The sequence below is a fragment of the Dunckerocampus dactyliophorus genome, chromosome 14 (genome assembly GCF_027744805.1).
Source record: "Dunckerocampus dactyliophorus isolate RoL2022-P2 chromosome 14, RoL_Ddac_1.1, whole genome shotgun sequence".
Taxonomy (NCBI): domain Eukaryota; kingdom Metazoa; phylum Chordata; class Actinopteri; order Syngnathiformes; family Syngnathidae; genus Dunckerocampus; species Dunckerocampus dactyliophorus.
In genome coordinates, this window is record NC_072832.1 from 15,975,639 (window position 1) to 15,990,562 (window position 14,924).

At 38.7% G+C, this 14,924-nt stretch overlaps 1 protein-coding gene across 1 annotated transcript in view; it reads right to left on the reverse strand.

Annotated features, from left to right (window-relative positions):
* vwc2 (von Willebrand factor C domain containing 2) overlaps positions 1-14,924 on the reverse strand; it is a 58,330-nt gene that overhangs the window by 26,954 nt on the left and 16,452 nt on the right. Inside the window, exons 2-3 of the mRNA XM_054799706.1 lie at positions 13,276-13,972; positions 5,212-5,341 (exon numbers count right to left, since the gene is read on the reverse strand). Of these exons, the coding sequence (XP_054655681.1) occupies positions 5,212-5,341; positions 13,276-13,893 (748 nt within the window). The 5' untranslated portion in view covers positions 13,894-13,972. The remainder of the gene's footprint in view (positions 1-5,211; positions 5,342-13,275; positions 13,973-14,924) is intronic.

The window sequence follows — 14,924 nt, forward strand, 5'->3', positions numbered from 1 at the left end:
GAGATTAAAACAGAGAGGTTCTCAAAAGGGTGAGATGTCTCCCTAGGACTTAACTGGTTTAGAGTGGCAAAGCTATAGATTTGTGTGTTAAAGAGTTCAAGAACACAGCAGTTTGTCTTCTATTTGATGGATTTATTAAACTGTACATTATGTACAGTGGAACCTTGGTTAGCGTCATTAATCCGTTCCTGAGTGTCCGACTCAAGCCAAAACGTACTCTAGCCAAATCAGTTTTCCCCGTAACAAATAATGCAAATCTAATTAATATGTTCCAGAAGCCAAAAAATATTATAACACAATATTACAGTCCTACAATTATAGTTTTACATGCAGAAAACAATTTGAAATGCTTAGAAATACATATAAATGATGAATGAGAGGGATAAGTGAACATTTAATGTCACTTTTACCATGAAAGAAGACTTGATTGTTGACAAAGACGGCTATGACGAGCAGTAAGGAAGTAGAAGAGAGATCCACAAAGACAATACCTTCATGTTTTGCTATGAGTTATTTCTTGAATTCATTTGTTTTTCTCATCTTCTTTATCAAAATGTTGCCACTTCGTTGTGGGTTATTTTGCAACTGTGATAAAAAAGAAAAACAGCAGAGACTTGTTGCGTAACTGTGTTAATTAGCAAAGAACTACTGAGCCAACCGCTGATGACATCATAGACGGGTGACGGAGCTAGGGGACAATGACGTCCTGTTCCAGTTTCCATTTTGTTAGCAGGCTAATAGGCTGCTAACAAGGACGTTTTGAAAAAAAAAAATGGTACCAACACTGATGGACTCATGCAGTGTATTAATAGCGCAAAAAGATGTGCGCTAACCAGAAAATGTGTGCAAAAAAAAGGGCACATTTTGGCATAATTTTTTAAAAATAAACCCCAAAAACATGGCGTTGAGACAACATACACGAACTGAGATTCCACTGTATAGGTTTCACTTTCACGTTTCATAGCACAGAACTGTGGTGCATTCAAGGACCCCTGAACAAAGTGTGAATCTTAATACTTGACTGAAAACATTACCAACAAAAGAAAGACATAAACATGTAAAAATTTGTGGGCTTTCTAAGTGAGACTCAGACATGAAAGTAGGTATGAGAAAGTAGGTAACAAGCAGCAGGTGCTGCTGTGGGCCCCCGCCACCATCTCAAAGCCCTCACTGCCCTCTTGTTTGTGATTTTAAAAAGACGACAAAACAACAGAAGACAGTTAATACGTAGTTCTAACCATATCTGCTGTACTTTCCATGTCTTTTACTCAATTTGTGTCTCTCACGATGTTATTCCTACAGTGTCCATTACAATCCCATGCAAATGCCTAAATGCCAATTATGCAAACTAGAAAATGACGTCATTATATCAACCTCCCACTCTCCCAACCCTCCCAACCCACCACCGCAACACATTGATTGCCATTCCGTGGGAAACACTGCACTTGAATACTCGAATACTGAATATATTAAATATTTAATATATTGTATAACCCCACTGTTAATTCAAAATAAAATGATACTGTTATTTAACATAAGTGCTTTATTCCATCCACAGACCCTGATGGCAAGGCAGGGTGAACACTTTATCATCTTCACTCATACAAAGGTCTCATACTGTACACGATCTTGGCCACTTTAGCAGCCACACTGGAATGTGATCAAGCACAAAACGCTTGTTACACCGAAGATAATTGTGTGACCTGAAAGTAAGTGTTTTTCTTTTTTTTACAACAAACATCCTTTACCTCAACCATCTGTGATTAACAGATGTAGCTGAAGTGTGTCAGGAGTGTTTGTTTATGTCCGTCGATGCCACTTTGTCGTCAACTGCAAGGCATGCAATTAATATTTTGGGCATGTTAGTGCACGTGAGAGGTCACTTGAGCTCAGTTGGTTAAAGACTTCTGTCAGTAAAAAAAAAAAAGTCAATAATAATATTTTATTGGTGTATTGGGATTTCATAGTTAGTCACATCAATGAGAACAACATATCTTCTATAAACCATTTTTAAATGTCATATAATGTATTTTAATGATCTGTTATTATATGTGAATCATGCTGTTTGTTGTTTGATGAAAAATGAAAAGACATGGAAATGTGATTGTGGTTTCCAGGCAAGATGTTAAAGCAAACAAGATCTGTACTATTTCTGCCTTCAGTTTGCAATGGGGCTGCAACAATTAATCAATGAATCAATAATTAATCGATCATCCAACTAATCAACAACTATTTTGGTATTCAGTTCAAACACAAATGTAATTTCTTTAGTCATCCATGAAAGTAGACCTACAGTCAAGGAAATATTGATTAGACCACCCTTGTTTCTTCATTTTATTGATCCATTTTAATGCCTGGTACAACTAAAGGCACATTTGTCTGGAGAAATATAATGACGATAACAAATATAGCTCGTAAGAGTTTAAATTAAGAGCTGATATCTAGAAACTTCCCTGGTTTTCTTGATAATAACCAAAATGACTTAAGTTCTTACATGAATAGCTATAGCATTGTACTGCCAAAAAATTAAACTCTTATGAGCTGTTTTTGTTGTCATTGTTATGTTCGTCCAAACAAAGGCATCTTTAGTTGTATCAGGCATTAAAATGAACAAGAAACTGAAGAAAAAAGGGTGGTCTCATCTTTTTTCCGTGACTGTACTGTATTATCTTTGTGTTTTAGGCAAAACAAAATATTGACACACATCAGCTTTGACTTTGGAAAACAGTGATCGACATTTTTTAAATAATCATGAGTTGCAGCACTGGCTCGCAAACAAAGAATCATCATTATTATTAAGAATATTAATTTCCAAAGCAACATAGGCTACAGTACATGTATTTTGGGAATTTCTACTGATATTGTTAGGGGCCACGAGTTTTCATATCATTGCTCAGTCAGAACCCAATGCCCCCATATCATTTCATAATCACCTTCCATAAAATTGATCTTTTAACAGGTAGTTGCTTGTGACAATCGGGAATCTTATCGTTTTCCATTTCGTACCATAAAAGTAACAAACATCCTCCTGAGACCCAGCAATGCATTTTCAAATAAAGAATAAGAATAAAACCGCATGTGCAGTAAAGCTGACATCATGGGTGTCATCAGTGATATGTCGTTTGTTGGTGTTTGTCTAATGAAACAGAAGGTATGTCTTTGCCAAAATGGCTTCCACACCATCCAATTACCCAGTTATTGTGTTTTTAAAGGTAAAAAAAAAATCAATTGCTTGAGGTGGTTTCGGTAACATATAGTCATTTTAACGATAATAAAAACAAGATGCCTCTGTGGTGGACATGAGGACTTACTACTACTGTTTCATATAAAAAGGTGAAGATGGTTAATGCAACAAATGCATCAAGATGCAGAAATACATGTGAGTGTGTAAAGTAAACTCCTTATTGCAGTAAATAGTCATAATCAATGTTCCCCCTAATTTTTCAAGTACCTAAGCATACACGACAACGACCTGGGCATTCCTTGGACCTCTGTGAGCGGCATCAGACGTGCACACTGTAGTATCGCACCTGTCCAAAACCCGAGAAACCTGAGAACTGAGAACCTCCATTCTGTCATATTTTGCACATGACTGGACAGCAAGGAGGATTCCACAATGTAGCTTTCTTTATACTCAACCTCGGACAAAACAAACTATGGTCTCATACAATTAAGCATCTGTATCCCTTTTCCCTGTCCAAACAAAGGTACCTTTAGTTGTATCAGGCATTAAAATGAACACGAAACTGTAGAAACAAGGGTGGTCTAGTGTGGGTTTATATATGCTGTATATACACTACCAGTCAGTTTATTGAAATTCAAGTCGTTCAAGTCCAATCAATACTGTAGCTTGAAATGGTACAATGGTAAGTGGTGAAGGGCCAGAGGTTAAAAAAAGGTAAGGTCACCAACTGAAAAATAATGTGTATTTCAGAATTCCTACAGGTGTTCCAAGTTCTGGAGTGCTTACTCCAGCCTCTGTCTGTATAAAAACACTGTTCAGAACACACTGTGGTACTATACTCTTGTGAACATCGGTTTAACAGCATTGTACTGGAGTAACTTGTTGCTACAAAAATGGAAAGAAAAAAGGGACTTAACAATGGAAGAGAGAGAGACCATATTAACTATTAAAAATGTAGGTTTTTCCTCCAGAGAAAAAAAATATACTGTATACACACATACTATATATATAAATAAATCATTTATGGTGGTTAATTGGTTCCACACCCTACTGTGATGTGATGCTAAGTAAGATTCCTTATTTATACATTGGATATTTTCATAGTTACAGCATAGAAAACCTGTTCACGACCTTTTAAATATGATTTTTAACATTATTAGAGCCCTCTAGACACAAAACAACAAGTAGTCAGCTTTACACTTGTATTACCCAATATCTTAGACATGATAACAAAAAAAAGAAACATTTAAGACATAAATAAGACTAGTGCTTGTGTGCGTTGCTGTAAATGTGCTCCGGTGCAAGGGGAACTGAGTGGGTGTCGGACAAAAAGTGACATTGGGGATTCAGAGTTCAGTTGCAGTTTGGTGTGGGTTACGGCCACAACGGTAGCTCGTGTTAGGGATTATTGTGCCTGTTGTGAGATAATTCAAACCTGCAATAAAAGCCTGTTGTTCCGGCGATCAAGTCTGGTGCTTGTGTGTCTTCCCAAACATTACAGTAAGATTACTGACACCTAGTGCCCAGAGTAGAATGCTACATACATTTACAACATCTTTGAATGCATCTTTTGATTGCCTTATATTTGTATATTAGGTAATTTCGCAATTTTTATCCTTCAAAATACTTAATACAAAAAGCATGTAAAATTTGCTTAAATCTGGATATTTGTTTGACTAATAATAGGCCATATTCAACCACAAAACAGCATGATTTATTGATTAATATTTTTTGGATAAAGTGTTACATATACATATACATAAGTTTTTGATAGAGTGAAGTTGCAAAATTCAAATTGCAAAGTGGTGAGGGATTGCTGTACTTAGCAGACACGTGCAAAGGAGAATACGTTTTCTGACAAAAAAACTATTGCGGTATATTGTTTTTACCCGCAACCATGATTTAATTTGTAAAAAAGTGCAACTTTTATTATTCTGGGCCTCAGGAGGATATGTAATCATTTCACTTTAAGTGACCTTGAATTTTCTTTCATCTCAGTGTTGTTGAAGAAAATATCCTCAACTTACCGCTTTTGCAGATTGGACAGCACTGGTCTGGCTCATATTCCGGGTCCACACACTCTGTCTGAGGGCAAGCCGACACAGAACACAGTACCTCCCCGCTTGGCTCGCATCTGCATTTCTCACACGGAGACACCTGAAAAACACAATTAACACCCTTAGACCACGCAGGTTTACAAACACACAAGCAAACTATCCTGTTTCAATTTAATTGGTAACAACCTTGTCTTGCATTGTCTCTATCCATTTTCTATGCCGCTTGTCCTCACTAGGGTCAGGGGGTAAGCTGGAGCCTATACCAGCTGACTTTGGGTCGCCAGCCAATCGCAGGGCACATATAGACAAACAACCATTCACACTCACATTCATACCTATGGACAATTTAGAGTCGCCAATTAACCTAACATGTTTTTGGAATGTGGGAGGAAACCGGAGTACCCGGAGAAAACCCTCACATTGTCTCAATGCACTGACAGTAATAAACCCTCCAAAAACATTGTTTTAAATCTGCCTTTAAATTAAAAGCAAAACTTTAGAGGCTTATAAATTTGTGCTGCACCAATTACAATTTTCTGGCCATTCAACATTCTTTAAAAAGCCTGACCTGCCAATACCATTTTGTTTTATTATTTTTGTTAAACTGACAGCATACACTTTCAATGTTCCAATCTTATTTTGTTAAAAAAACATTGAACAATATCCGTGAAACAATACAAACTTTTTACGTTTTGTTTGCAGCCCCACCACATCTCAACTGCAATCATTTGCTCTTTTTATTTTACTGGGTGGCAGACTGGCGACACGGCCGAGCTCCGAGTGACTGTCGTGAGCAGACATACCTTTGCAGAGGTAGATAAGATCATATGTGAGGATAAGTTTCATATGTGAGGATCGGTCGACCTCCAACACCCCAAAATTAAGGAAATCAACGGCTGCTATAAACAGAGGGTGCATGGCCTCCTCAGCGTTTTTATATGACACATGAGTATCATTCAACGAAATCTGCTGATGACCTCAGAAGTTATGCTGGAGCGTGAAATGAAAGAAAATCTCTCATGATGACGGGAACCAAGCGTAACAAGTCAAATCAATTCTAAATGAAACTATTTTACAGCAATTTCTTACATTTATGCCATGTCCACACAAACACAAATATTTTTAAAAACTCACTTTTTTGTCCCCCTCTTATCCCCCCCCTTTTGTTTTTTTCTCTTCTTCTCTGTCCCCTCCTGCTCCGGTCCGGCCGTTCCAAATTTGCATAATAACACAGCATCCAAGTCAAATAAATTCTGTATAACAGGGGAAGTGTATCTCAGGCTGTTCCCTGGCAGAGTAAATCTGTTGAGCACGTGAGGGCATTTAGATCTACAATTCTATCTGCCTTAAAGGCTGGACAGGACAGGGAAACAAACAAAAAAAAAAAGATCAGATGTTAGCAACAATTAGCTTGTCTTGTTAGCGATAGTCAGCACTTGACGTAACTCGTTTTTTTTAAACGAGTTATTTCCACACGCTAGACGGTATACAAGCCAGTGGTGTCAGTGGACAGATCTGCAATTGTAGTCGCAGAAAAAGTGCCAAGATAGTTCAGAACTCTTCAGAGAATGGTGCCGAACTTCTTTCAGTCCACAAAGGAAGTGAAAAACACACACACAAAAAATTATGGTGAATGAGATGTGTTTTCTGCGGAAAAAGGCATATTTTCGGAAAAAAGAAATTAGATAATATATCTAAAATTTTTTTTTACCAAAAATCTGTGTATGTGCAGGGCCAAAAATGCTGAATCGCGACTGTGCGGGGATCCATTGTAGCGATATATTAGATGTTCAATGACATTATTTTTTAAATCAGCGCACTTAGACAGAGCCAAGGAAACATGAATGTGTTTTTCATCTCCCGTATGTGTAACAAGGCCCATGCAAGCGCGTCTACTGCTTCACGAAATGAAACACCTGTAAGTCCATAACTTCATGTTCTGTCGTTAAATAAGGTTTAAAAACATGATATAATGTCGCACATTTTTCATGACACTTCCAAAAAGCTCAATTTTACCTGTCCACATACACACTGAAGCTGAAAATGTCCACTCTGGCTCAATAGCTCAGTTTTTAAGGACAAAAACCTGGACGAGAGGCCAAAATGCATAGAAATAATATGCTTTTTTTTTTTTTTTAAATATGTATACTTACATTTTTTTCACTATTTGCTGGTGTTCCTAGAACATTATAAAGCGGGGACCTACTGTATAGATCAATTTTCATGGAGGTTTCTTACCACACAATTAACATCTCTTTTTGAGACGTCATCTGTACTTCTGTGAAGAAGGTGTACTTCACAGAAGTACAGATGACGTGTCAAGAAGCCTTTCCCTCGATGGACAACTCCTGCACGACTGAGAGCCTACACAGACGCACACAATTAACAGTAACAGTAACAGCCGTAACAGGAGATCTAGTTGTCTGTGCATTTCACAGAAATTGCTGTAAATTTGTGCACATGCGCACAGTAATCACACAGTAATGCATGGCGACAGCAATCTTTCAACACAACAGGAAGGGAGAAGTGACTCTCAGGTGTTAAACTTTCCAGTCGTGCTCCTGCTTCCCTCTACTCTCTTTCACACATGCGCCAATCCACCTCTGTTATATCTACAATACTGCCTCTGAAACTAGAAAAGCACAGCAGCAACATGCACGACGTTGACAAATGTGCCTCAGGACAACACAAGGGAAGAGATGGCATGGGATAACAGCAATGGTTAAACAAAAAAACGAGGACTCTCAGCATGTTCGCTAATAATGCTAAAAATCAATAGCTGAGCTACTGAGAATGTCTGCTCAACTTTTTCAGCTCAATGTTAGTGGTTATTGAGAGACTTGGAGCACAATTGGAGCTGTCAGCGTGTGAGGACAGAAGGGTAATAGCGGAGCAGGAGATCCATCCTGAGTGTTGCCGCTGAAAATTAACAAGTACGTTTTCTCAGTGAGGGCTGCATCACAGTGCTGCCACCAATTGTGATCATTACCATGAGGAGCTGTGCTATCCATCAGAGTGCACGCTCTCTGAAATCATTTTAAATATATATAAAAATACACACTGTTGTTAAGAGTAGTGTAGAGTAGGGTTGGGGAATTACTGAGTACCGTAACTCATGATACGCTGTTATCGCAATATTTGTATTTTTTATATCATTTTATCAGCCATTATGTATTAATCAGTGTATTGGGGGAAAACATTACGATGATTAACGATGATACATTATTCTAGTTCTGTAATTGAAGAAGGGAAAACTTGTCTTCTTACACATGAAGTATAGATCATAATTAAATCATTTGAAATATGTAACTAGAAAATACACTTCTCTCAATGTAAAATATAGTCCAACGAAAAGTTGATGTCTCCAATTAATGTTTTGTTCACAAGCAAAGTCAGAGTGTCTTGCACATTTCATGTTTTAAAATGCATAAGCGGAATTGCGAGACCAGCAAGATTCACAAAAGCAAATGAAAAAATAAACCTAACATTAAGTACACAACTGAACGTACTTGGACTTCACAGGGCGACAGCATTGGTGTCTGACGCTGCTGTATCGATACTCTACCATGAGAGATAAAAAGGTTATTTCTTTTTAATGCATTTTGTGTATTTCCATTGTCACAAGTTGTACCAAAAAAAAAAAGATTGATATTACTTTTGGGTACCCTTCCCTTGGGGGGGTACTAATGCCGTGATATATTCCCACAGGGTGGGGATAGACAACAATGTATTCCCTTGATTTATACAAAAATGTAATTTGCGTAGAAGTGAACTACAGAAGATCCCCACTTTTCGCAAAGGTTACTTTCTGGGACCACCAGCGAATGGCAATAATTGATATGCCCTTAAAAATTGCTTTCTTTTTTTTTTTTCTTTACACAACTTGCTCCCGTCACCCTCCGATCCCTCCTGCTAGCTTGATGTTAACGTTCTCCTCTGATTTTAGCTCATTTGCTATAGAAGTGACTGCTGTAATAGTTACATTAGATTCTGCTCCCCCTTCTCTCTTCAATTATTCACCACTAATGAATTATAATGTAAGATGATTGATGAACAGATGGAATCAAAGTCAGGGTGTAGCCAATCATACAGTAGCACACAACTATGATGCGTTCAGGACTGCCGAGTGCTAAACTTTTTAAAATTGAGATTTAAAAACAAAAACAAACCTACCCTTTCTACAAAATGTGCAAATTCTGCATATTCTCAGAAATTCCAGGTGTTTATCAGTACCTTTTTGTTTAGTACAGTTTAATAGGATAACAGGATAATCCGGATCTGTTTTTAGTCTATTTTTCTGTTCTCAGAGATAAAGTCTGCTTCATTCTGTGAACAGCCATGTTTGGCACTTTGCTGCTGTACAATATTTGCATTACATTCATCCCTCCACACCACACACGGTGAGTGTTGATCATCACCATGTAGAAATCACAGATCAATGTACCTTCTGTAAGTCAAAGTTACGGAACTCAAAGTTAAAATGAACCTCCGTTTCACTTCCGGTTTCCACCATAACAGCAGTCAAGGTCATTGTGAACAGACTTCCTCTATAGTAACTATAATGCCAGGCAAGTAAGTTTCACTACTTTCCTTCAGGGCTGCAACTTATTAAATTATTTTAATAACAGATTAATCGGTCAATCGGTTATTTTTTCGATTAATCAACTAATCGGATTTTTAAAAAAACACATTTTTAATTTCCGCCTCTTTATTCAGAAATAGAAGATTTGAACTGATAGAGCAAATAAGTACACACACACCAGGCTGCCGCTTGAACATTCTGTTAAAATAATGTTAAATAATAAAAAATCGAAATGTTCGTAAAACTGCTTTAGTGAAACAATAAATGTACACAAAAATACAATAATGATCATTTTCTTAGTCGATTAACCTGAAGCTTGTTGTTTCGATTAATGGAGTAATCTGTTAGGCCATAGATGGACCAAATCAATATGAAGCAAACACCTAGAGTTAGTGGTTGGGTCCGCAACAAATCAGAAAAGAGGCAAAAATGCCCATCACTGTTTTCCAAAGTCAAAGCTGATATGTGTGAATATCTTCTTTTGGCTAAAACACAAGGATAACATGGATGACTAAGGAAATAAATAAATATTCACATTTGAGAGGCTGAGGTCAGAGGATATTTAATTTAAATAAAAAAAACGATTAATTGATTACCAAAATAGTTGTCGATTAATTGGGTAATCGATTAATTGATTGTTGCAGCTCTACTTTCCTTTGTGTCTCGGAAAAGTTTGAACAAGACAAAACAATTGGCTATTTAATTGCTCCTGTGTGTCTCTAAATAACCCCACTTGAAATATAAAAAATGGAACTGATTATGTACAGATTGAATGACACGCAGTTCCTATGTCGCCTGCGCATCGCTTCATTTGGCAGTCGGCAGTCCTATCAAGAGAGCTGAGGTTAATTCTAACGGCATTGCTGCTGATTGCAGAGGCTTGCGCCTCCGCATGACACTTCACTGTGAAAAATGGAGTGAGGCAGCACTTAGTACAATGCCCCAGAACTTAGCAATCAGGCATAACAACCTGCCAGTTGCAAATCCTACTGCACAGCGCAAAGGCTAATGTATCATACTTGATGTTTTTTTTACATCAGCAGAGAGGACTTGTAAAACCTCTGAGTTTTCTAGTAAAAAAAATCTCACAGCTTCATTTCCAGCGAAGGCAATCACCAACGTAAGGATTGCATTACTGGATCATGATGTAAGACAAATACAGTCGACCTTTTCAACGTTCCAAAAGCGGAGTTCAACCAAATCTTCTTGAAAAATACAGGGTTTCCGCTACATGTAATGGATCGTGGCGGGGCACCACGGCTCAGTAAAAGCAAACACTTCTCGGAAATTAGTTGGGGGGTTTTTTCACAAGAAAACAATATAAAGTAATACAGTGTATGGATGGACATACAGTATATGCTCTATCAGGGGTGCCCATTACGGCAATCACGAAGGTAGTGTGGGTCGCGTGACACCTGCATCATTACTCTCACCTCATACTGTAGATGTCATATAACATCGATCAGCTAACAGCCCCTTCCTGATTTGCATAAAAAAAGTGGAGAATAAGCAGCCACGCACGTATGATGCAACTTTCATTTTTATTATTCCGATTACGGATAAACTAACTCAGCGGTATGATGCCTATATCCATAACAAAAGTTATCTGTTCACTGAACAAGTGAACGGATAACTTTTGTTATGGATTTTGTTATGCACACAGAACGATAAACAACTGTGTTTCCGTCTCTTTTCTTCCTCCTACTAAGCACTGCGCTTCCTGCGTTGATGACGCTTTCAAGCACACTACGTATGTCTAAATGTGAAACATTTCATTGAGTATGGACTGCAAATAACCTACTATGGGGCCAAAAAAGGTTGCAAGTGACAGAACTTTGATAAAGAAGGTAAAAAACACTATTGAAAAAGGCAGGATTGGAACCTAACATTAAGTGATTTGCAGACATTATAAGCCTTGTAATCCAAGCTGGCCTTGGGTTTTCACTCATTAGCTTGTGTGGTTGAGAAGTGAAATGCTTTCCAGCTTTCCAGCTAACGTGGTGTTAAGGTACAACCAGAAGCTTGTCCTTACGTAACTACTGTACACACCAACATAAATTATTAGCAATATCAGCTACAACTGCTGTCATTATTTTAACTATCACTTTTAGTTTTTGTTTCAATTTGTGGAAAAAAGTTCCACAGTTAAAAGTAGGGATGGCAGCTTAGCTATTGCTAAAGAGCTGCTGCTTGAGTTGAGTGGAGAGTAAACTGATTGGTGCCACCTACCTCGCATCTCTACATTTGGTGACCCTCGACGTGGGTGAAAATGTAGACTGACAACAGAGACAACGACACCGTGCCGGCGCCACTACAAGCTAACGAGTTAGTTAACGTCGGTGCTATCTGCGGCACACCCACACCCGTGGTTTCAACATTTGAAGCCCAGTTCAGACTACGAGGAATAACACAGGACGTGCCGAAGTAGTTCCACGTACTGGCACCGCTGGATGCCTCGTTGACGGCAAGTACCGGAACCCGTAGGCCTAAACATACAACAGTTGTTTATCGGTTTTCATTATAGGGAAAAACCTGATGCCAATATCAACAGATATAACATTTTTATGCCAATATCCCTCGTTAAAAGCATCATGCTTAGGTCATGCATGCAAAGTTATAAAACATTTAAAACCCGCAATGTCTGTTTGTCCAGTCCTTTATTTTGTCATTGTGGTTCTCTTAAAAGTAATGTGAAAATATCATCTCGTCTCGCTCTTGTGAACCCAATATCGTGTGTCATCTCGTCTCATGAGCTGTGTGTATCGCGACACCCCTAATAGTGATATCATATTTGGTTAGGACAAATCTACAGCTACAGTTTGTCAAATCCAACTCTTACTTTCAGGTGTGCACACATCCTGGAAGAATTAAACTTCAAATTGTTGAGTATTCAATTTCTTAAGTGGTACATATTTTCGAAGCAAGCACAAAGCTCACACGTGTTTGATAGACGTACAAAAAGGTTGTATTAATTCCAGCTAAACTTATAAAATGCCAACAGTATCATTCCGCACACACCTTCAATCGCCCTCTCCATTACGTTTTCATCAGGTGTCTGCAATTACTTCACTTTCTTTTTATTTAGGAAAGAGATTCCACAGAAACTGTGTTTCATTATGGTTAAGGGACACTTGTATTTCTCATATAAATTACCACATGCTGCAGCTTGCTCTTGTAAGATTACTACAGGTGTATCAACATGGAAAGAGTTTGCTGAAGCGGCAGCTCTAAATTCTGCCTACAGGAATATTCCAACGAGAACAAAGACAAGTGCTGACCTTTGCCATTATAAATCTTCCGTCCTGCCTTCTTGACTGCTTTCTTCCTGCGGGAGAACTACTTTTTATGTAGTGCTTGCCATAGACTAATTTGAACGTCAAAGGTGGTTCTGTCAGCGTTCTGTTCCACTTGAAGCATGTCAAAAAATGAGTGAATGCAGTTCATAAACTCACCTTAAACTCCTCTAGTGAAGCGTAGATCTTTCCCCGAAATTCACAGTAGTTCTTTTTCTCCTTGCATTGCGGGCAGCACTGACTGGTGTCCACTTTAACGCAGCGAGGGTGCACCCTGGGACAGTCAGGCTTGCTGCACAGAGGACCTTCATCTGTACAAAGGCAAGGGCATGTGGAAGGGCCTGGGGTGAACTGCTCCCCGATGGCGAATACAAAGCCGCTCTCATCCATGCAGCCTTTACCCCTGTAGTCTGGGTAGGCGTATTCGTCGATGGCTTCCAAGGAGAGGGTGACGTCACTCGTGGGGCCCACATCTATTTGGTTCAGGGTGTCTTGCTCAGTCAACAGCTCTTGGGACTTCCCACCCTTAGGCCCCCGCGACTGGGAGCTAAGATTTGGTCTGGCACGGCTCACACCAGTTCTGTTTAGACCTAAAGTATTGTTGTCCTCAGGCTGCAGCTGCTTAGGGGCCGCTTTGTCCTCCCTGGCCTGGGTCAGCACCCTTTCCAGACGTTCCCGGCTAACTGGTAAGGTTGTTATAGGATTACTCTGCGCACTGCTCATCAGGAACCAGAGAACAAAGAGAACCTCTGCTGTCATGGCAACGGAGTGCAGCATCTCTCCCCACCACCAGTGAGGTGGGAAAACACCTTGGCTCACATAACACACTTCACATCTCAGGTGTGAGCCAGTCCATCTGGAAAGAGAAAATTAAACTGGGGTTATGCGCTCAGTATTTTGTCACTTTTTATACCGGGTGTGGGCCTTGGAGCAGGGCAACACATTGACATGGCTATGTTCCATCATGTCAAGCAAACACCCTAGTAAGAGTGACTGGAGCCGGTGAGATCAGTGAATTGAATCATCAGAATAGGGAACATTCATAGGCCTGTGTGAGGAAATCAATGCTGCCTGACACCGTAACAGTTCCTTCCATCAAGCGCTCTTGCTGCTGACAAAGAGGAAAGACTTGAATCAAACACTCTAAAAGTGCTCCGCTTAACAGAACAAAGAATCTGAATCAATTTACTCCTTAAAATTAATTGCAGTCAACTGTAGGACAAATTGATTTGGAGGGAAAAAAACATACATTCTGTCCAGCTAAAACTGACATAAACGCATGCAAAGTAAAGCGGCCTCTACTTTTAGCTGTATAGATATTCTTCAGCTCAATTGAATTTCAATTTATTTATAGAGAACATTTAAAACAGTAGTTAACCGAAGTGGCGTACAGAAGTAAACTCATGTTAAAATTGTAAACAATACAAATAAATATTATTTATGACAACATAAATTATAAAACAATAAAAAAATAACAATAGCAGTTAAAAACAAATAAAATCCAGTGGAATCTTGGTTAGCTTCAATAATCCTTTCCAGCGGGTCTGACTCAAACCAAAACGTACTCTAACCAAATACATTTTTCCCATAAGAAATAATGTAAATCCAATTAATCTGTTCCAGACAGCCAAAAATGTTAACACAAAACCTGTTTCTCTAGTTTCACAATTATATTTTTACATGCAGAAAACAATACAAAATGCATTTCAATTAGGGGTGTCACAAGATCTCGTGCCACAAGATCTCGTACGATTAAATCGTGACAAGATTTCTGGTTCAGAAAAAAATTAACTTGTGAGCACTAAGAT